A 21,762-nucleotide genomic window follows, 5' to 3' on the forward strand; every position below is an offset into this window, starting at 1 on the left:
TGAATATAACATTAGCAAGAGAGCAATATCACCAGCCTATCGTAATCCAATCGATGATCTTTTTTGAGTTACCATCTAAAGGTTTTGAAAATATCTTATAATTAATTTGCTTTTATTTATTCCTGTGACTGGCCTACTGCACTGGGATAAGGAAATGCAGGTCTCAAATATGAGATGTTCAGAAGACATTCAGATCTGCAGAAAAAGCCACTTGTTGATTGAAACCCATAAAGATAATTAAGAAATTGTGTAGTAGCAGAAGTGTCTGCAGGGTATGATAAAAAAGGAAAGGATGTGATTGAAACTCCACTGATGCATTGCACACCTTGTGACATTCCTGTATCGGAGCAGGGAATGGATGTTCCAAAGTGTTGATACACTCTTCATTTCCTACTGAAGCTCAGCACAAAGTCCAAGCTTTAGACCTGGAAACTTATCAAAGTGAGATCCAGTTGCAAATTAAGGAGAAATGTCCTAATGGCAATAACAATAAATCAGTGGAACTGCTTGCTTCCAGAAGTTGTGGTGGTTGTGGAGATTTTTAAGGAAAGATTGGACAGCCATTTGTCCAAAATTGTATAGGGTCTCTTGCTTAACTAGAAGTTTGGACTAGAATACTTCCAAAGTCCCTTTCAACATGGTTATTCTGTTACTACTATTACTGTTATGTTAATTGGCGTAGGGTAAGAATAAAATTTTAAAAAATTGCAACACAACAGAAAAATAAATATATTCATGAAGATCTGCTGAAACAAAATACCATCAGAGATTAGTAAAATAGGAAATAATGTAGCAATAACTAACTGTTACTATAGCAGTGAAATGAAAGAGGTAATGCCTAACATATCATTCACTAGAACTCTCCTATCTAAGTAGTGGTTCCAAAACAGACTGATGTGTAGCCCAGGTAAGGGGGAGGAAAAACATGCTGCACTATAACGCCTGTACTTGTCTATAGGAGCAAGTCTTAGATTACGTGCTGTTGGCAGAACCAGATTACTCAGGATTGCGTCAGTTTCCTGACCCTACTGGCCATCAGTCTATTGCTCACCTTGTTGGGCACCCCTTTTTTTAGCAGCTATGTAGGTTATGGGCTCTTGGAGTGTGGGAAGGAATTTGTTGCAGCTTGATGTTAAAAGATACAAATGAAAGTAGGTGAGAGTGTAGCACAAACAACAACTGTCACCAACAAGGTGGAAGGCTGCATAATGACTCTTTGTTGTGTCTGCGCCCCCCCGAGCTGGGCCCCCTGCCAGAAAGTGACGTTGAAAGTGAGGGGGAAGGGCCATCAGGACTTACCTTGGGAGCACCGGCTTCCCCGGCTCAGCTCCAGGAGCCAGAGGCAGGCCAGGTGGAGGAGATAATGAGGCCTCCAACCCCTGACTCTTTCCCCCACACCAGGCCATGCCTCCAGACCCGGCTGATGGCAATCAGGCCTGGCTGGACCCTAGGTTTCGTAGGCAGGAGAGGCGGGAACAATAGAAGCAGGGGTGGGGCAGGCCTAGGAAGTGCTGAGTCATGGAGCCACACCCCACAGGATATAAAAGCAGCAAGGGCTGCTATACCTCTTCATAGCAAGCAAATCAACTGCTTAACTAGAGCTGAAGTACTGTTTGTTCCTGGTTGACTCATCAAGAGAGATAACAGAGACACTTGGCAGATGCTCGCTAGTTTGCTGCCAGAGCTGATAGTGGCCGGCTAATTAAGTCATTGCTTGGACTGAGGCGAGGGGAACAGAACACTATTGCTAGGGAAAGGGGAAAGGACAATTGCTGGCTTCTTCGTGTTTCAGCTGGATTTTAAAAATTAATGTGCCAGAAATGTTGGCCCCTGCAATCTGAAAATTCTGCTATCCTATCAAATCAGCTGCAGGTTAAACATCTACAGCAGGAGTATCAAATTCGCATCGTCACGTGACGTATCGGGACTTTTTTCCCCTTCGCTAAATCAGGAGGGGGAAGGGTCAGTGCGTGACACATCCGCCCTGCGGGCCGCAAGTTTGACTCTCCTGATCTACAATATTAGATCTATTTGTTGAGATTTTGACCTGAGTGTTGTACTAACTTTGCTTTCATCATCTTGCTGGGTAACTTTACCGTATTCTGGAAGTGGAGGGGTTATGGCCTTGCTGGTGCTTCTGGATCTGTTTCACATGCCCAACCAGCATGATTTTTTTTAAAAATTTGAATTTATATCCCGCTCTTCTCTGAAGACTCAGGGCGGCTTACACTATGTCAAGCAATAGTCTCATCCATTTGTATATTATATACAAAGTCAACTTTTATTGCCTAATTTTATATTTTATATATAGTGTCTTGTTTGTTTTTATTTGCCTGTACACCGCCCTGAGTCCTTCGGGAGAAGGGCGGTATAAAAATTTAATAAATGAAATGAAAATGAAATCTGGGTCCTCATTTTACCTACCTTATAAAAGATGGAAGGCTGAGTCAACCTTGGGCCTGGTGGGACTTGAACTTGCAGTAATTGCAAGCAGCTGTGTTAATAATAGACTGCATTAGTCTGTTGAGCCACCAGAGGTTCCTTACATGTGTAATCTCAAGTAGTTTAAACACAGCCAGAGGGTCATAAGGCATCGGTGTCTTAGTGATGAAACATTTAAAAATAAATTATTGCCACAACAAAATACAATCTGGCATATATCCTGGATCAAATAGTTAATAAATAAAAATGGTAGTTCATTTTCTGCACCATAGTAATTGTTTCACTTTTTCAGCACGGTTTTTTTTTTTCCTGCTGTACAATATTATAGCAAAAAAGAAAAAAGAAAGTTTCCTTGCCTGGTTAACACAGCAGAGCAATTTTTTAAAGCCTGATGTAATTTTGATTTAAGGAAAACTATCTAGAAAAGTCTTTACTCAGGGCAGACTCTTGAAATAAGGGTTTTGCATAAAAGACAGTCATTTATTTTTTTTATTTGCATTTATATCCCGCCCTTCTCCGAAGACTCAGGGTGGCTTACACTATGTTAGCAATAGTCTTCATCCTATTTGTATATTTATATACAAAGTCAACTTATTGCCCCCAACAATCTGGGTCCTCATTTTACCTACCTTATAAAGGATGGAAGGCTGAGTCAACCTTGGGCCTGGTGGGACTAGAACCTGCAGTAATTGCAGGCAGCTGCTGTTAATAACAGACTGCATTAGCATTGTATTTAAATACAATATAGTATTTAAATGCTTTAAATACAAGCATTTCTCTTTCTGCCTTTGGTGAATCCCAGTAAGAAGAAGCATGTTTACTCAATCAAGCAGCCCCTCCCAGAGAGCTCACAATATCTCTATGATCTTTTTATATATATATAATTTTTTAAAATTTTCTTTTAATACAAACATTTCATCTTTCATTAAACAGCGTGTCATCTGAGTACATATTTTTGTGCTGTAACATTTAAAATTTACCACCATATTCATTATTTGTATCTATTCTTGTATTACTACTAATACTTAACCTACTTACTATTATAACATTTCTCTTTTTAACTTATTTGCCTTTATAATACATTACTTTCATATTTATTCTCTAACCACTGATAAAATAACTCCCATGTATTGTAATAATCAGATTCTTCCATTCCTTTAATTGCAAGTGTTAATCTATTCATTTCTGCACATTCTAATATTTTCTTAATCACATTCATCTGTAGGGACTTCCTCACTTTTCCAGTTTCATGCAAATACAGTTCTAGTTGCAGTTATTACATGAATAATCAAGCATACATTTTCTTTATTATAAGCTTCTGGTAGAATCCCCAAAAGGAATAGTTCAGGTTCTAAATCAATATGTTGCTGCATCATCTTCTCCAACCCCGTATGAATTTTTGCTGAATATTTTTTTGTTTCTACACATGTCCACCCCATATGACCCTGGTATCTGATGACATTTCCAACATTTAGCTGATTTGTCTTTAAACATTTTTGCCAATCTTTCCGGTGACAAATGCCATCTATAAAACATCTTGTATAAATTTTCCTTCTATGCAGTTGACATTGTTAATTTGTAATTTCTATCCCATAGTGGCTGCCATTTATCTAACTCTATCGTATAACCAAAGTTTTTCGCCCATGCTATCATTGTTACAATTTCTTTATGATCTGATGTCTTTCAGCATGCGGTGAAACCCTGCAAGAGTCTACAGGCAACTTTTCCTCTCCAGGATTTCCAAATGGTTATCCTTCATACACCCATTGCATATGGAGAATTTCAGTGACTCCTGGAGAGAAGGTACTTTGCTCTGATGTCCAATTCTGGCTTGTCAGAAAGAAAACATTTATTTTATTAGAAATGTTAAAGTGTTAAAACTGAAGGGCTTGAGGGCTTGAGTTTCATTAAGAGTGGGCAATCAAATAAAGCCTTTTGAACTGCACCTTCATCCCTTTTATTTTTACTCAATCTCTTATTGCAAATCCATTTACGCTTGGAGCCTCATGTGAAAATGAGTACAGTCTGGTGATTTCACAATTAGAAAAAAATAACTACCAAACTAGCATCATGGATTTTAATTACCGTATTTTTCAGAGTATAAGACGCACTTATTTCCTGCCTAAAAGAGACTGAAAATTTGGGTGCGTCTTATACTCAGAATGTAACCCCATCCACCCGCCAGCCCCCACCCTTCGGCCTCCACGCATCCTCTCCTTGGCTGCAGAGATTGCCACCAACAATGGCTTATGATTTTGGGTTCCGCGTGTCACATTTTCAGCCTCCAAATGCTCCGTTTGAGAACCCTTAAGGCTGCACCAAAGCACATAGCCCTCCAAAAATGCGATGCATTCTGAGGCGGAAAACGCAACACGTGGTGCCCAAAATGGCTACCCGGAACAGCTGCTGCCTTCTCTTACCTCTTCAGCGCTTCACCTGATTTAGTCACTAGAGCTCCCTCCGACGATCAGCTGTGCTTTTGAAGCTGTTTTTCAGCCTCATCGCAAGTGAAGCAATCTTCTGTGCTTTGCCTGCTTTTCTAATTGCTGCTCCCTCCAATGATCAGCTGTGCTTTTGAAGCTGTTTTTCAGCCTCAACGCAAGTGAAGCAATCTTCTGTGCTTTGCCTGCTTTTCTAATTGCTGCTCCCTCCAACGATCAGCTGTGCTTTTGAAGCTGTTTTTCAGCCTCAACGCAAGTGAAGCAATCTTCTGTGCTTTGCCTGCTTTTCTAATTGCTGCTCCCTCCAACGATCAGCTGTGCTTTTGAAGCTGTTTTTCAGCCTCAATGCAAGTGAAGCAATCTTCTGTACTTTGCCTGCTTTTCTAATTGCTGCTTCCTCCGATGATCAGCTGTACCTTAGAAGCTGTTTTTTAGCCCCAACCAACCCCAACCTCAAAACCAGCTTCATGTGCTGAAGCTGACCAGGCTAAGGATGCTAGCCAGATGAATACCTAGTAGGCAGATTTTTTTTCCTATTTTCCTCCCCAAAAACTAAGGTGCGTCTTATACTCGGAAAAATACAGTATGTTGGTAGTGGTGCACACCAATGGAAACTGAAAAACTGAATATCCTACTATTTTTGTAGACGGAATAGGGATTTAAAAGAATCAATTTTCTAGTCTTCATTTTTTTTCTTTTTTTAGACATTTCTTAGTGTTTCTCAACATTCATATCAACCCTTTAATTTGGGGGGGAAATAAAGTATGTTTTTAAACTTCAAGAATCATGCTGACTACTTGTTCTGTTACCCACTGTCAGGGTTCTCCTAGAAATGTGAAGAGTTTTTAGTCCCAGATCAAAGGTTGTTAGTTACTCCTTTAATACAAATGGTTATTTGAAAATTGTTCATTTGATGAAAAGATTGTACTTACGGTAACTTGTTATTTAGTTTTGTCAAATCCTGAGAAACTATTTGAGTTATCCCACTGCATTCTGACAGACCGGTGAAAATGAAACATATTACTCTGCATCAGACATCATTGCTACTTCTAATTTGTTTATATAGCCACTCATTTTTTAATTGTGCTGGCAAATGTTCATTTATTGTTTATCTTTGGAAATTTATAATCATACGATCCTTTTTAACTCTTGGTCTGCTTTGTCTCCAGTTTTTCTCTGTCTATCTTGGACAACACAAGTAATGTCATATTTAGCCGTTGTGTTATCATAACTACCAGTTTTGAAAGATTTTTGTTCTGTTGTGAGATTTCATATCCAGTATGCCATATCTCGCCATCATTTAATGTGTTTTTTTCTTCCTCTACTGAATGACCATGCTATAGTACTGTCCTACTAGCCTCATTTCATAACACAAGGGAAAGAAATGTAACAAATAGTTTTTCATCCTGCCTTGTGCATTCTCAGAAGGAGAAAGAATGGAAGAACAAAGCTGAATTCCATAACTTCTTTCTTTCAGTTCAAATAATTGAGTCTGTTATGCAAGTGGGCTTGCATTTGGAAGAAACAGTCACTAGAAATTGAATTTTGAAAATAATTAAAATATACTTAAAATTTTGTAATGAGGTGTGTAGTTTACTTTGATTAAGCAAATCATAATTTTATATTTCATGCCTATGATAAAAACATGTGTGTCAGAAATCCTACAATTTTGAGCATGTAAGAAAATGAAAATAACATATTGCTAATATATCAAAACTTTTTGGTAATTGTCCAATAGTGCTCATAAAGCTTTAGTCCATCCATTTCAATGGGTGGGCTGAAGCATGCCTAATTTTTTATTCATTCATGGAAGTAGTTGGCAGTTGTAAACCCAGCTGTGGTGCCAGACTACCATGTCCAACTGCATTGTAACCAGTTTATGTGTTAACTGTTTGGATCCCAGTTTTAAACCCAAAACCTTATAAACAGATTGCACCAGTCCTAATAGTCATGATCAAAGGACAGAAAAGTCCAGATGTTTACTAATGCCAGAGCCAGAGCCTTAATAGTTGAATATAATAAGCATTATAGAAATCTGAAGGCTGAATTCACCACTCTGGCTCCATAGCCTTCTTTAGGCTCATGGCAAAATGAACAGAACTTAAGCATGGTGTTAAAAGAATGCATATTGCAGATAATATCTGAGCATTATGTTACTGGGCACATTTTAACTAAAAGAAATACTGAAAATACATCCTCAAATCTCATTTTGATAATAACTCTGAAGTATTAGTAGAATTTAGTGTAGTAAAGTGTAGTGTATTCTTCCAAGAATACATAGAGTTTAATAAACGATTAAATAAAGTAAATAAACTATTAAATAAAGTAACAAATTTATATATTTCGTTCAAACATTGCATACTACTTTGTATCTGGATATATGATGGGTAGTTATAAATTTCTGAACATAAAATTACAAAAAAATGTTTCCATAACTTCAGTACAATGTGATTTTCATAGTGCACTCTATGCAAATTATGGGCAGGTGAAAACCAGTAAGTAAACATATAAGTTCATTTTTTAAATATCAGCGTTGTGTTTTCTTACGGTAGAGGAAGGATAGATTGCCATTCAGATACAGAGGATATGGGCTAAGGTGGTTGTCAGGAAAAATACACCATTGCAGTATGAAATTGCATTAACTTCACAATAGGAAATAATCATTTTAAAGCAATTGTTCAAAATATGATATGTTCCATCTTAAAATGGTTCCATTCAAAATAATCAATACTCTGATCTTATTGAAATTCTTTAAGCAGACACTGCCCAGAAAATGATTGGTCACTTCTGATATAGTTATAATCACAATAAGTGCCTACTTGTATAATAGGCCAATTGAAATCACAGTGTTAAACCTTACTTTAAAAAAAAAAATCAATACAAAGCTTTTATCCCCTTCCTACATTTCAAAGTTTCCGTCCCCTGCCCTGCAGGAAATCATAGACATATCAATTATCTCTCTCCTCTAGCATGGTAGTAACCAAGGGTTCTTATCTCAGATTCCACTATGGAGATTGACCTCTGATCCGACTGATTGTTTTGGAGGATACAAGAAACCAGACACTATTTTCCCCCTCTGTGATAAGGGTGATGAAATCTACAGCAGCATCTGATATGTTTCACTGCTAAAATTACTAGGACACACAGTTAATGCATTTCAAATAAATGTACATGATATGAATATGCAGGAGAGATTCTGTTAAAGAAGTTCTGGTGTCACTAGCTAAAATATGTACCATGAAATGGATGCAATCTGTTAGGCTCATCATGGCTAACAAAATAAAAGTTCAAAATCCTTAATTACTGGATTTTATCAGAAAATTAACAATCCCTTCCTTCTGTTACATCTTTAAGAGCAGTTTTTGATCTCCCTTTTAATCACCCAAATGTCCTCTCTTCTTCTGTCCGTCATAAACACATACATGCCCCATATGATGCTATTCAGAAGGTAAGATTTCCAAAATTATTTTAGAAATACCTTCTTCCACTTTAAAGCCAATATACTGGTAAGAACAGCTTTGCATTGTTCTTTTTTTGTCAGGCTACAGACCAATTTACTGGTACTTATCTCCTTTACATTTTTTCCCCCAGATTGTTCTAAACTTTACAACCATGGACCTCTATAAGAGCAGCCTCTGCTGGTATGACTACATTGAAGTAAGAGATGGCTACTGGAGAAAATCTCCTCTGCTTGGTATGAAACTATTGTGGTCAGTTTTGAAAAGTGAAAGGTAGAAATAACAATAACATAAATGGAAATGGAGTTAGTCTTTTGAATCAGGCAGGAGTGTTTGTAGGGAGGGGTAAAAAAAAATCAAGATTGCAGCCACAATCCTGCCATCAAAAGCTTATACTTCTTTTTTTATGTGCACATGGAAAAGCTGGGAAAGGTGTTATAGGATGATGTTATGTGATGGGTACCACAAGAAATGATTTCAGAATTCATATAGGTAAAGAGTGGTTTAGCTTAAGCATACTAAGTTAGTGTTGGTTATTTACACATCTGCATCATTTCTGCTTCACAATAAAGTTTTTAAAAATAAATGAAATTATTTTTTCGCTGATGTTTGTTCCACATTAAATTTTATTTTATTTTCATCTGGCTCTTTATAGATCTATTATTGTCTACTATTGTCAGATACAACCCCCTACTTTATTCCAAAGCACCTATGTCTTTACCTGAGTAAAAGCAGTTGCAGAGTGAACGCTGAAAGAGCCACTAAATCAGGGTTCAGCAAGCTGTGTGTGTGTGTGTGTCCATATCCATCCGTCCTTTGTTTTATAACCTCTTGAAGTTCCTCTAATTATGTGACACATTGCCATTTTCCACTAAGTAATTAAATAAATGTACAATTCTAAGCCAAATTTAAATGATTTCCCTAAACTAAAATAATATGTATGTATGTATGTATGTATGTATGTATGTATGTATGTATGTATGTATCTGTCTGTCTGTCTGTCTGTCTGTCTGTCTGTCTGTCTGTCTGTCTATCTACCTATCTACCTACCTACCTACCTACCTACCTACCTACCTATCTATCTATCTATCTATCTATCTATCTATCTATCTATCTATCTATCTATCTATCTATCATCTTCTAGAACTGTAGTTTGTGTCTCACACTGCTTCTATCATACTGCACGGCAGCATCTTTAGAGCTGCCTTAAAATGCACTGTCTCACTTTTTACATTTTTTTAGGCAGATTCTGTGGAGATAAACTCTCAAACATCCTCACATCTAGTGATAGTAGAATGTGGATTGAGTTCCGTAGCAGCAGCAACTGGGTAGGAAAAGGGTTTGCAGCCATTTATGAAGGTGAGTTTATAGGAAAATCAACCAGGTTAAACTTTTATACCAGATTAACTGAAAATAGCTTTGTGGCCCAAATTCAGCAGAACATGCATTTTGGTATAACGTGTGAATTTTAAGAAAAGAAGGGAAATACCAAAATACTAAATCTTGGCTCTTGAGGTAGTCACTTACTAAAATTCTTTCCTCAGACTGCTTTTACAGTTCAAAGAGAAAAATGCAGGAAAGATTTGAGCAATTATTTAGATTACTTCTAGGATAATTAGCAATCGTCCCTATTGGCCAGATTTGCTGAGGTTTATGAATTACAGACCCAACACATTTATAATGGATCAAACTGGGGAAGTTTGCCTTATGTGTAAGGATAGGTGAGTAATGTGAATGTAGCTGTGGATATGCATGTGAAGTCCAACCGAAATCAATAGGGCTTTTTTGCATTCTACCCCTGAATAATTATCAGGTGCCTCTCATAGAAAATTCTTGGATGATATAGTTATTGTCTTACACAACTTTCAATTATCTCAAAGTTCTTTTTGTGTTCTAATATCTCAGGAGATATTTCTGAACCCTTCTAAGTAGTAATAAACCTGCAAACTGTGGCAAGCATACCAGGTTCTGTAGGCTTAGAGCTTCCTTTCTGATGAGAAGGGAATTTTCCATGCACTGCAGTTTTCCCATTCTGCATGCCAAGCATTTCCCTTTCATAGGCGACAAAGGGAAACCCCTACATTAACAGGTATTGGCCCAGACACTGAAGCTGCTGGGTCATTTCCTATGGCTCCTATCCAGCCTGCAATTTACACTACATTCAGAAAGTGTTCAAGCCCCCTTCACTTCTGTCAATTTTGTTAGAATTCTATAGTTGTTGATTTTTCCCCCTCATTAATCTACAGTCAGTACCCCATCATGACAAAATGAAAACAGAATTTTAGAAATATCTGTAAATTTATTAAAAAAGAAAAAACTGAAATACTGCATAGAATACAACAGAACAGATCAGAACAGAATAGAATATAATTTTTTATTGGCCAAGTGTGATTTACACACAAGGAATTTGTCTTGGTGCATACGCTCTCAGTGGACGTAAAAGAAAAGATACGTTCATCAAGAATTCTAAGGTACAACACTTAATGATAGTCATATATAAGCAAATCAGGAAACAATATCAATATAAATCATAAGGATACAAACAACAAAGTTATAGTCATACAGTCATAAGTGGAAGGAGATGGGGAATGGAAACGATGAGAAGATTAATAGCAGTGCAGATTTAATAATCGTTTGACAGTGTTGAGGGAATTATTTGTTTAGCAGAGTGATGGCGTTTGGGAAGAAACTGTTCTTGTGTCTAGTTGTTCTGATGTGCAGTGCTCTATAGCGTCGTTTTGAGAGTACGAGTTGAAATAGTTTATGTCCAGAATGCGAGGGGTCTGCAAATATTTTCACAGCCCTCTTTTTGACTCGATATTCTGAAATATTGCATTGCATAAGTATTCAGACCCTTTGCAACAACACTTGAAATTTAGCTTCGGTTTCCACCCCCCTCCATTTCTCGTGATCATTGCTGATATGTTCCTACACTTGATTGGAGTCCACCTGTGGTAAATTAAATTGATTAGACATTATTTGAAAAGGCGCACAGCTCTCCATAGAAGGCCTCACAGCTGACAGTGCATACTGTAGCAGAGCAAAAGCCATGAGGGCAAGGGAACTGTCTGCAGAGCTCAGAAACAGGATTATTGCAAGGCACAAATCTGGGGAAGGCTTCAATAAATTTTCTGCTGCACTGAAGGTTCTTAAGAGCACAGTGACCTCCATAATTCTCAAATGGAAGAAGTTTGGCATAGTGAGGACTCGTCCAAGAGCTGGTCACTCTGTCAAACTGAGCAATCGGGGGAGAAGGGCCTTAGTAAGAGAGGTGACCAAGAACCTCTGACTGAGCTCCAGAGATTCTGTATGGAGATGGGACAGAGTTCCAGAGAACCACCATCACTGCAGCCCTCCACTGATCTGGGCTTTATGGCAGAGTGGCTAGATGGAAGCCTCTCCTCAGTGCAAAACACATGAAAGCCTGCTTGGAGTTTGCTAAAAAGCACCTGAAAGGACTCAAAAAGCACCTCAAACGACTGTGAGGAACAAGATCCTCTGGTCTGATGAAACCAAGATTGAACTGTTTGTCTTCAATTCTAAACATGTCTGGAGGAAACCAGGTACCACTCATCACCTGCCCAATATCATCGCAATAGTGAAACATGGTGGTGACAGCATCATGCTGTGGGGGTGTTTTTTTGTAGCAGGGACTGAGAGACTGGTCAGGGTTGAGGGAAAGCTAATTGGAGCAAAGTATCAAGATACCCTCAATGAAAACGTGTTCCACAGCGCTCAGGACCTCAGACTGGGCCAAAGGTTCACTTTCCAACATGACAACGATCCTAAGCCCACAGCCAGACAACACAAGAGTGGCCTAGGGACAACTCTGTGAATTTCCTAGAGTGACCCAGCCAGAGCCCTGACTTGAACCCTATTGAACATCTCTGGAGGGACCTGAAAATGGCTGTCCACTGATGGTTGCCATTCAACCTGACTTGAGCTTGAGAGGATTTGCAAGGAAGAAGGGCAGAAAATCCCCCAATCTAGGTATGTAAATCTTGTTGCGTCATACCCAAAAAAAGACTCAAGGCTGTTGCCAAAAGTGCTTGAACAAAGTACTGAGTGAAGGGTCTGAATACTTATGTCAATGTGATATTTTAGGTTTTTTTTTCTTTTTAATACATTTACAGACATTTCTAAAATTCTAGTTTCACTTTGTCATTATGCGATTAATGGTAGATTAATGGTAAAAAAATGAATATCAGCGACTGTAGAATCAGGCTGCAGCATAACAAAATTGACAAAAGTGAGGAGGATCTGAGTACTTTCTGAATGCACTATATACATACAGTAGGTGGATTGCACTGCATACAGTTTTAAACATAAATTTTATCAGGAACACTTGATGAAGGATTCATATATTTGTCATTTGAATGAGTCCTCCAGACACAAGTAACTTCTCATTAAAAAAATGTAAACACTGGAAGTAAGCTTACATTTGTTCTTTTGTGTTCTTTAGCAATTTGTGGAGGTGAGATACATAAAAATGAAGGCCAGATCCAGTCTCCTAATTATCCCGATGACTATAGACCAATGAAAGAATGTGTGTGGAAAATAACAGTGGCAGAGAACTACAATGTCGGATTAACCTTTCAGGCATTTGAGGTAAAGCCTTTTAACTGAGCAAACCATCTTGCGACTAACTGACAGTGACATTTAAAGGAATCCTCATTAAGCCAACATAGACACAAAGCATCCTCTGTATAACATAAAGCCATACAGTAGTTCATATTTCCTTTCACTGAGACTTTAATTGCAGAAATTTCAAAAGATGAAAGGGTTTTATATTATCTCACTATTTGAATAGGAATGTTTTAAAAACTGACAATAGTTTCTTTTTAACAAGTAACTAATCCTATTCCAAAGGCTATTTAAGGAATAGAACTTTTATTTCTTTCTAAAATCTCTTTGTTCTCATTTCTCTCTTCATACAATTGCATCATGCTGATATTTTATAAAGGGATCAAAATTGTACTGAATTTTATAATAATTTCTAATTTCAATTTTAATTTTTATACAATGTAATTTTATTTGGAACCATATTTATTACATACTGTTAAATAAGCCAGTAAAACTAACTTTTTCTGATTTATGTTATAATCTAGGCCAGGAAAATACATTTCACAGCATTGTTCAAACTCCCTTTGCATCATAGGGATTAGAAAATAGGTAGATAGATAAGTGGAATTACATAAATGAAACAATAAAAAAAAGCTTTATAAAGATTTTATCCGGGGTGCGCTGATTTTTTACTATATGTCTACTTTCCTTCCTTTTCATTAGCTGTTAAAATAATTGGAATTGAAATTGCAGTCCTGTGCATAATCAATCAGTTGAAGTGCAGAATTGTACTTTAAAGAAATTTCAAAAGAGCCATTCTCATGAAACTCATCTGGAGTAAGAACTGAGAGAATAGCATCCTCAGAAAGATAGAAGATAGCCCGTAAAAAGCACAATTACAGAATGGAAGCCTTATGGTGCTAATATCTCTCTTTAAAGATACTGGCTTCCAACGTAGAATTGCTAGTGTCGATAGGCCACTGGCTTGAATCAGTGTAAAGACATTAATTTTTTTACTGTACTAAGTTTTGCTTAAGGCAAAATATTATTCCAATCTAATCTATGCGTGGTCATATTAAAAATTATTTTTGTTGCTCAGTAAAAGACATTATCTGTTAAATTTCCAAGCTTTATAACTTTTCCTATTTCTGATTTTTGCATCTACCTTAAGTTCAGCTTGATACTTATTTTGCCACAGGATGGCAATTAAACATCTCTTGGTGCCAACATAATTTCTCTCCAATTTAATTATATTTTTTTGAACCCTGAAATAAGTGTTTGGTCTTATTTTCGGGGAGGTCTTATTATTTTGGGGCGCATGGAGCAAGACGGGGATCCTCTTGCCATCTTACCTGATTTCCAGCTGTGTCTCCCTAACCCTAACCAGAGGAAATGGTGGAGACTGGCTGTGCGTGCATTTAAATATTTTCAAGGAGAGCTTATTTTTGAGGAGGGCTTATTTTGGGGGGAGAGTTTATTTTAGGAGGAGGGTTTATTATCAGGGGATGTCTTATTTTGGGGGAAACAGGGTATATTTTTATATTAGAAACTAAGTAATGCAGTTAATCTAAAAATTGTTAGCAGAAATACACACATTATAATTTTGATCCAATATCATTTTATATTTGCAGATTGAGAGACATGATAATTGTGCCTATGACTATTTAGAAGTCCGAGATGGAGTGAGTGAAAGCAGCCCTTTGATTGGCCATTTTTGTGGCTATGATAAACCTGAAGATATAAGATCTACCTCAAATACCCTGTGGATGAAGTTTGTTTCTGATGGGACAGTCAACAAAGCAGGATTTGCTGCTAATTTTTTTAAAGGTAATAGTTTAGGCAATTAGTGGTGTAGTTGCATTTAAGAGCCATGGTGGCTCAGTGGTTAGAATGCACTATTGCAGGCTAATTCTGCTCACATTGCCAAGAGTTCAATTCCCTTTATCCTAAGTGGCTCAAGGATGATAGTCTTTAATCCGCTGAGGTTGGTAAAAAGAGGATCCAGATTGTTGATGGAAATAAGCTGTCTCTATAAATCACTTAGAGTGGGTTGTAAAGCATTGTGGAGCGGTATATAAGTCTATGTGCCATTGCTATTTCTAATGATAAAACTCAGGAAAAAATAATGTAGAGACTTCCCTTAATTTAAATTTTATTGTTCAGAATTTTTTTCTGCTTCTGCCCCTGATCCTGTAGCCTTCACTATTGAAACTATAAGATTGGTTTGATCTATGAGCTTGCAGGTTTCTTTTTCATCTTTCATTTATTCTCACTATGAAATGGTTTCCTAAACCAGAAGATCCCAAGTGATTTGAATGCATTTCAAGGGGCAACTTCTCTCCCTAATTTTGCTAAGAGTTCATTTTAAAGCTGAGATCGCAACACAATTCCTTGGAAGCTCAGATTGTTTATTATACTGGAGGTAGCCTAAAAAGGAAAACCTAAACAGGATTTTGGAACCTCTCTGTATAGAGTAATAGAATAGAATAGAATTTTTATTGGCCAAGTGTGATTGGACACACAAGGAATTTCTCTTGGTGCATATGCTCTCAGTGTACATAAAAGAAAAGATCCGTTCATCAAGGTACAACATTTACAACACAATTGATGGTCAATATATCAATATAAATCATAAGGATTGCCAGCAACAAAGTTACAGTCATACAGTCATAAGTGGAAAGAGATTGGTGATGGGAACTATGAGAAGATTAATAGTAGTGCAGATTCAGTAAATAGTTTGACAGTGTTGATGGAATTATTTGTTTAGCAGAGTGATGGCCTTCGGGAAAAAACTGTTCTTGTGTCTAGTTGTTCTAGTTGTGTCTAATGAGAATGTAAAACTAAGCGGATGCAATACAAGAATCAACTGAATATACTTTTATTTATTTAATTGATTTACACAGCTGCTCAACCCAGGGCAGCAGCGTATACCATCAAAAAATAGCACAATCAAATTATAAAACTATACACCAAAGCAACCATGTGCAAACAGACAAGTGTTAAGAAAAAGACCCTCATCCAGTCACAACCGTCCCTTATTCTGCATTTAAGATGTCTTTGTTATTTTCAGCAAAGATGACCAATATTGTACCCATACTGTGCCCAGCTTTGAACCTAACTGAAAGTGATCTAGATAATCCTTTTCATCTACTCAACCATCCTCCTTAACCACCGCCAGGCCACTGCCTCCTTAACCATGTATGGAACAGGGGTGAAATCTAATTTTTTTTGCCACCGGTTCTGTGGCGTGGCTTGGGAAGGGTCATGTGACTGGATGGGTGTGGCTATGTAACCATGTGACTGGGGGATCAAAAGACAGAAACTCACTAAAAATGTCCTGCTGGAGCAGGGTTGGACTAGATGACCTCCAGATCCCTTCCAGCCCTGGATTATCCTCTGAAGCTGTGTCTAATGCCAGGTTTGTACTCCTTCCTTCCTCTCCTCTCTTCCTTCCTTCCTTCCTTCCTTGCTTCCCTCCCTTTCACACTGTCTCTCTCTCTCTCTCTCTCTCTCTTTCTCAAAAATGAAACCCCACCCCACCCCGTTTTTTGCCTAGCAGGCTTCAGGGAAGCCTGATGGGAGCAAAAACGGACTTCCCCATTCCCACCCACCCCCCAAAAAAGGCTCCGACGATTGCACGCCACAGCTGTTTGGGCAATAGGTTGTAAAAAATGCTTTTAAAAAGTAAAAAAAAGCCTCTGACAATCACAGCTGTGGTACACGATCGTCGGAGCCTTTTTTTACCTTTTAAAAGCAGGAAGTAATGACACCCATGGGCGGGTGGGTGGAGCTTTGCTCCACCATCGCTACCGGATCGCCGAATTACTGGCCATGATCGCTACCGGATTGTGCGATCCGGTCCGATCCGGGATCATTTCACCTCTGGTATGGTACCCCTTCTCTCCAGGAAGAAACCAGCATCACTTGGACCCAACCACATGTCACCTGTAGGAAGATCTTAACCAACAAGAAGGAGCATCATCCTAAAATATAGGCTGATGCAGTTACAGCTCCACTGTCTCTATCCAGTTCCTCAATGTCAATAGGACAAAAACTCTCTGTAGATAACCAAATCACCCATAACTCAGCCAACTCCAGAGAACCTCCACAGAAGAAATCCAACTCAAGTGAATCCAAGAGGTTTTAATTGATCGACACAGTAAGGTACTCAGGAATTCCACCAAGCACCCTCTGAAACCCAGCTGCAATCATCAGCAGAGCAGATGCTTCGTGCAGTGGAGAGCAGATAGGGACAAGTCCAAAGTAATCAAAAACTATCTTATATATTAAAGGAATCAACTATGGGGTGGATCTTATGGGATAATAGATAACTGCAAATTATCTTCACTGAATGAAGAAAGAGAGCATTCTAAGAGCATAATTACAAAAAATACAGTATGGGGCTATCTTGTTTTCTAGAGCTTATGCTCACCTCCTAGTGTCTTCTATTGTTATCATTCCTTGGCCCTCTAAAAGTTTTATGGCTGAGCTGAAGAAGCTTATTATTTTTCACGCCCCTGATTAAGTAATTGGTGGGAGGAAGTTACTTTATTTTCCTCCTCCTAACCAGTCCCAATTTCTCCTACACATCACCTACGCTAATTTTGAATTCTTGAAATTACAAAGAATATTATTTCAGTGTCAGCTGTATCCCTGGCTGATCAATATAAACAACAGAAGTAGAAAATAACAAGTCTCTAGGTAACAGATATTTATGACAGACGTATGCAAGAACCTTTACCTAGGAAAAGGAACTAAAACATGAACATGATTTGAAAAAGTGAAGGTAAAGGTTCCCCTCGCACATATGTGCTAGTCGTTCCTAACTCTAGGGGGCAGTGCTCATCTCCATTTAAAGCCAAAGAGCCAGCGCTGTCCAAAGACGTCTCCGTGGTCATGTGGCCGGCATGACTAAACGCCAAAGGCGCACGGAACGCTGTTACCTTCCCATCAAAGGTGGTCCCTATTTTTCTATTTGCATTTTTTACATGCTTTCGAACTGCTAGGTTGGCAGAAGCCGGGACAAGTAACGGGAGCTCACCCTGTAACGTGGCACTAGGGATTCAAACTGCTGAACTGCCAAACTTTTGATCGATAAGCTCAGCGAGTAGATACAACACAACAAGATTCTGTTACTGTAGCCAGTCACAATAAAAATAATTTCAGCCTTCCTGTGGAGTTGATTTTCTGGTCTGGTCTAATCAACTGGAACAATGCTTAAAGGAATATGCCTATCTTTTCAGTCATTAGGTGTATCCTACTTTTTGAAAATGCTTACATCAAAGACAGTTTGAGTTATAAATGCAAATTTGTTATTTTAATACAATATAAAAAAAAGGATGTTTGAATGCAATGCTATTTTTATTTCTCAGAGGAAGATGAATGTGCCAAATTGGACAATGGTGGATGTGAACAACGATGTGTGAATACGCTGGGCAGTTATCAGTGTGCTTGTGATCCAGGTTATGAGCTTGGGCCTGATAAGAAGAGTTGTGAAGGTAATTGAGTGCACTTATTTTCAATATTCCAGAGATTATTTTATTACATGACTTGCTTTTATGGCAAGTACTGTGTCTGCATTAAGCCCAATTTTACATTCTTGTCAAGGCTGGTTTTGTGTATGTATTATAAACCTTACATCAGCTATTTCTCAAAAATGCTGACCTGACAATGGATTCCATGCATAGTAAGTTAATAAAAGTTTAATCTAGCCAGCTGGCAATTTTTCAATGTCAGTATGTCTTGTTCTTAGTGAGATGGGTATGAATTTTATGAAATCATGGAAAATATTTAATTATTAAAAACATAACTAGATATAACGTGTATGTTCTAAAAGTAGCACTGTGTATTTAACTAAAACAGGAAAAAGATAAAACTTACTGGGCTGCTACTCTGTTAAGTCTCTTTACTATTACCATTCTATAAATTGCTTGGATTTTTGCCAAGAACAAAGTAAGATCAGGTCTCAAATTGCTACAAATATGCTTATTTTCCTCTACTTCCATTCCTAAAATAGAATAGAATAACAGAGTTGGAAGAGCACTTGGAGGTCTTCTAGTCCAACCTCCTGCTTAGGCAGGAAACCCTACACCACTTCAGACAAATGGTTATCCAACATTTTCTTTAAAATTTCCAGTGTTGGAGCATTCACAACTTCTGGAGGCAAGTTGTTCCACTGGTTAATTGTTCTAACTGTCAGGAAAATTCTCCTTAGTTCTAAGTTGCTTCTCTCCTTGATTAGTTTCCACCCATTGCTTCTTGTTCTACCCTCAGGTGCTTTGGAGAATTGCTTGACTCACTTTTCTTTGTGGAAGCCCCTGACATACTGGAACACTGCTATCATGTCTCCCCTACTCCTTCTTTTTATTAAACTAGGCATACCGAGTTCCTGCAACCGTTCTTCATATGTTTTAGCCTTCAGTCCCCTCATCATCTTTGTTGCTCTTCTCTGCACTTTTTCTAGAGTCTCCACATCTTTTTTACATCGTGGCGATCAAAACTGATTGCAGTATTCCAAGTGTGGCCTTACCAAGGCATATAAAGTGGTATTAACATTTCTTTGTAGATAAAGCAGCAAACAAGAATGTGGCCACAAATGACTATTAAATAAACATATAGCAGTTGCCTAACATACCTGAGTGAACCACCAAGAGTCCATTACAGTAACTCAGAAAGATGAAAGTTAGAACAAGGTGCTACATAAAGGTTTCGACTTCTTTCCATGGCAGAAGAAAAAATATCTTTTTGTCAGTAGCTTCATTCATGCTCTCAACAATTGCAATAAAGTGATGAATTAGAACAGTGGTTTTCAAATTGTGGTCCATGAAGACCTTAAGAAATGTTATGACTTAAATACCTTGGAGTATCTTGGAATACTCATATCAAATGATCTAAGTGCCAAAGCCCACTGTAACAACATCGCCAAAAAAACATTAAGGGTTGTAAACCTAATCTTGCGTACCTTCTTCTCCGGTAATATTACACTACTAACTAGAGCATACAAAACATTTGGTAGACCAATTCTCAAATACAGTTCATCTGTCTGGAACCTGCACTGCATATCGGATATTAATACAATTGAGCGCATCCAGAAATATTTCACAAGAGTCCTCCTTCTGCTCGCAACAAAATACCTTATGCCACCAGACTTCAAATTCTGGGTTTAGAAAATTTAGAACTACGCCGCTTTCAGTATGACTTAAGCATAGCTCATAAAATCATCTGCTACAATGTCCTACCTGTCAGTGACTACTTCAGCTTCCACCACAACAATACACGAGCACACAATAGATTCAAACTTAAATTGAACCACTCCAAACTCAATTGCAGAAAATATGACTTCAGTAACAGAGTTGTTAATGCCTGGAATGCACTACCAGACTCTGTGGTCTCATCCTAAAACCCCAAAATCTTTAACCTAAGACTGTCTACTGTTGACCTCACCCCATTCCTAAGAGGTCTGTAAGGGGCGTGTATAAGAGCACCAGCGTGCCTACTGTCCCTGTCCTAATGTTCCCTTTAATTGCATTCACTTTATGTATTCAATTCATGCTTATACATATTATCTAATATGTACTCAACAAAATAAATACATAAAATAAAATAAATAATAAATCTTGAGTTAAGTCTTGGTGCCCTGTGGCCATGGTCCATGGCCACAAAAGATATTTAAAGGGGGTCCGTGGTGAACCCCTGAATTAGGCAATGTATGTCTGGGAATCTTTTGCTGAGTAAGCCTACATGTGAATAAGGAGTCAAGTGTCTGGAAAGCTACAATTTACTGCTGACTTCTGGTTTAAATGAAATAGTCCTGACAGTAGAAAAAGCCAAACCCCCTCCCCAAATTTTTGTTTATTTAATTCCTTCAGAAGGTCTAGAAAATCTTTTGCATGAACAAATATAATATTTAATATGGATAATTTTACTTCTATAGCTGTACTTCATTTGTGAAATCACTCCATTTCTATATAAGACCTTTCCAGAAGAAAAAGTGTTGTGTATATTTAAATATTAGTGGCATCATGTCTTTTCTCTTATTGCATTAGTATAGTAAGTAAGTAAGTAAGTGTGTCTTTAAGGTATTCTCAGCTCCTAGCAACCAGTTAAGTAGATTTTCTTCATGATGACCTATCCATAACCTGGTCCTTCAGCTCTTCCAACAGCATATTCATGGCCAATAGAATTCTTCCACCTTGCTTCTAGTCATCTTATTATGTCTTTTCTGACTTTCTCAGTGTTAGTGCCTTTCCTGGAGAGCTGCAATTTCATATAATATGTCCAAAATAGGATAAGTTGAACCTGATCATGTACATTTTGATTGAGAATTCTGAGTTGATTTGTTTGGTGATCTGTTTCTTTGCTTTCTTCTAAGTGCCTAAGATTCAACTCTAAATTTATGATTATGAAATCCATACCTTAGTTAAAGAAATTAACCAAAGATATACTCCTGCATGAATTACTTAACAGTTTTTACAAATTTAGCCTCAGTTGGGCAGCCTTGTGAGGGAGTGGTCATCATTTTTTAAATGAGGAAAATAGCTGCAAACTCACATATGCAACAAATTCCGTAAGATTTCAATTGTGTCTCCACAAAATTTTGTAGCTATTACTTATTTATTGGAGGAGAGTTGGAATTCTGTGGGTGATATTCCACTGTATTGGTCACAGGCATTTCGTAAGTATTGGAGTGTCTGTACAGTATAGTCTGTACTATACTGTATACTCCTCTGTCTGGACTAGCTTAGAATATGATCATGGAGTGACAGATTTCAAATATTTTCACTAGGAAAATATATAAATATTCTAATACAAGCTCTTTAGCATCCTGGTCTCAGACCCACCATGAATTCTGTTTTGGT

General features: G+C 37.8%; 1 protein-coding gene across 1 annotated transcript in view; it reads left to right on the forward strand.

Moving 5' to 3' along the window:
• The window catches only part of TLL1 (tolloid like 1), a 162,329-nt gene that overhangs the window by 115,166 nt on the left and 25,401 nt on the right, over nt 1-21,762 (forward strand). Inside the window, exons 9-14 of the mRNA XM_058193320.1 lie at nt 4,130-4,245; nt 8,475-8,577; nt 9,584-9,700; nt 12,804-12,949; nt 14,536-14,731; nt 18,277-18,402. Of these exons, the coding sequence (XP_058049303.1) occupies nt 4,130-4,245; nt 8,475-8,577; nt 9,584-9,700; nt 12,804-12,949; nt 14,536-14,731; nt 18,277-18,402 (804 nt within the window). The remainder of the gene's footprint in view (nt 1-4,129; nt 4,246-8,474; nt 8,578-9,583; nt 9,701-12,803; nt 12,950-14,535; nt 14,732-18,276; nt 18,403-21,762) is intronic.

The sequence above is a fragment of the Ahaetulla prasina genome, chromosome 8 (genome assembly GCF_028640845.1).
Source record: "Ahaetulla prasina isolate Xishuangbanna chromosome 8, ASM2864084v1, whole genome shotgun sequence".
Taxonomy (NCBI): domain Eukaryota; kingdom Metazoa; phylum Chordata; class Lepidosauria; order Squamata; family Colubridae; genus Ahaetulla; species Ahaetulla prasina.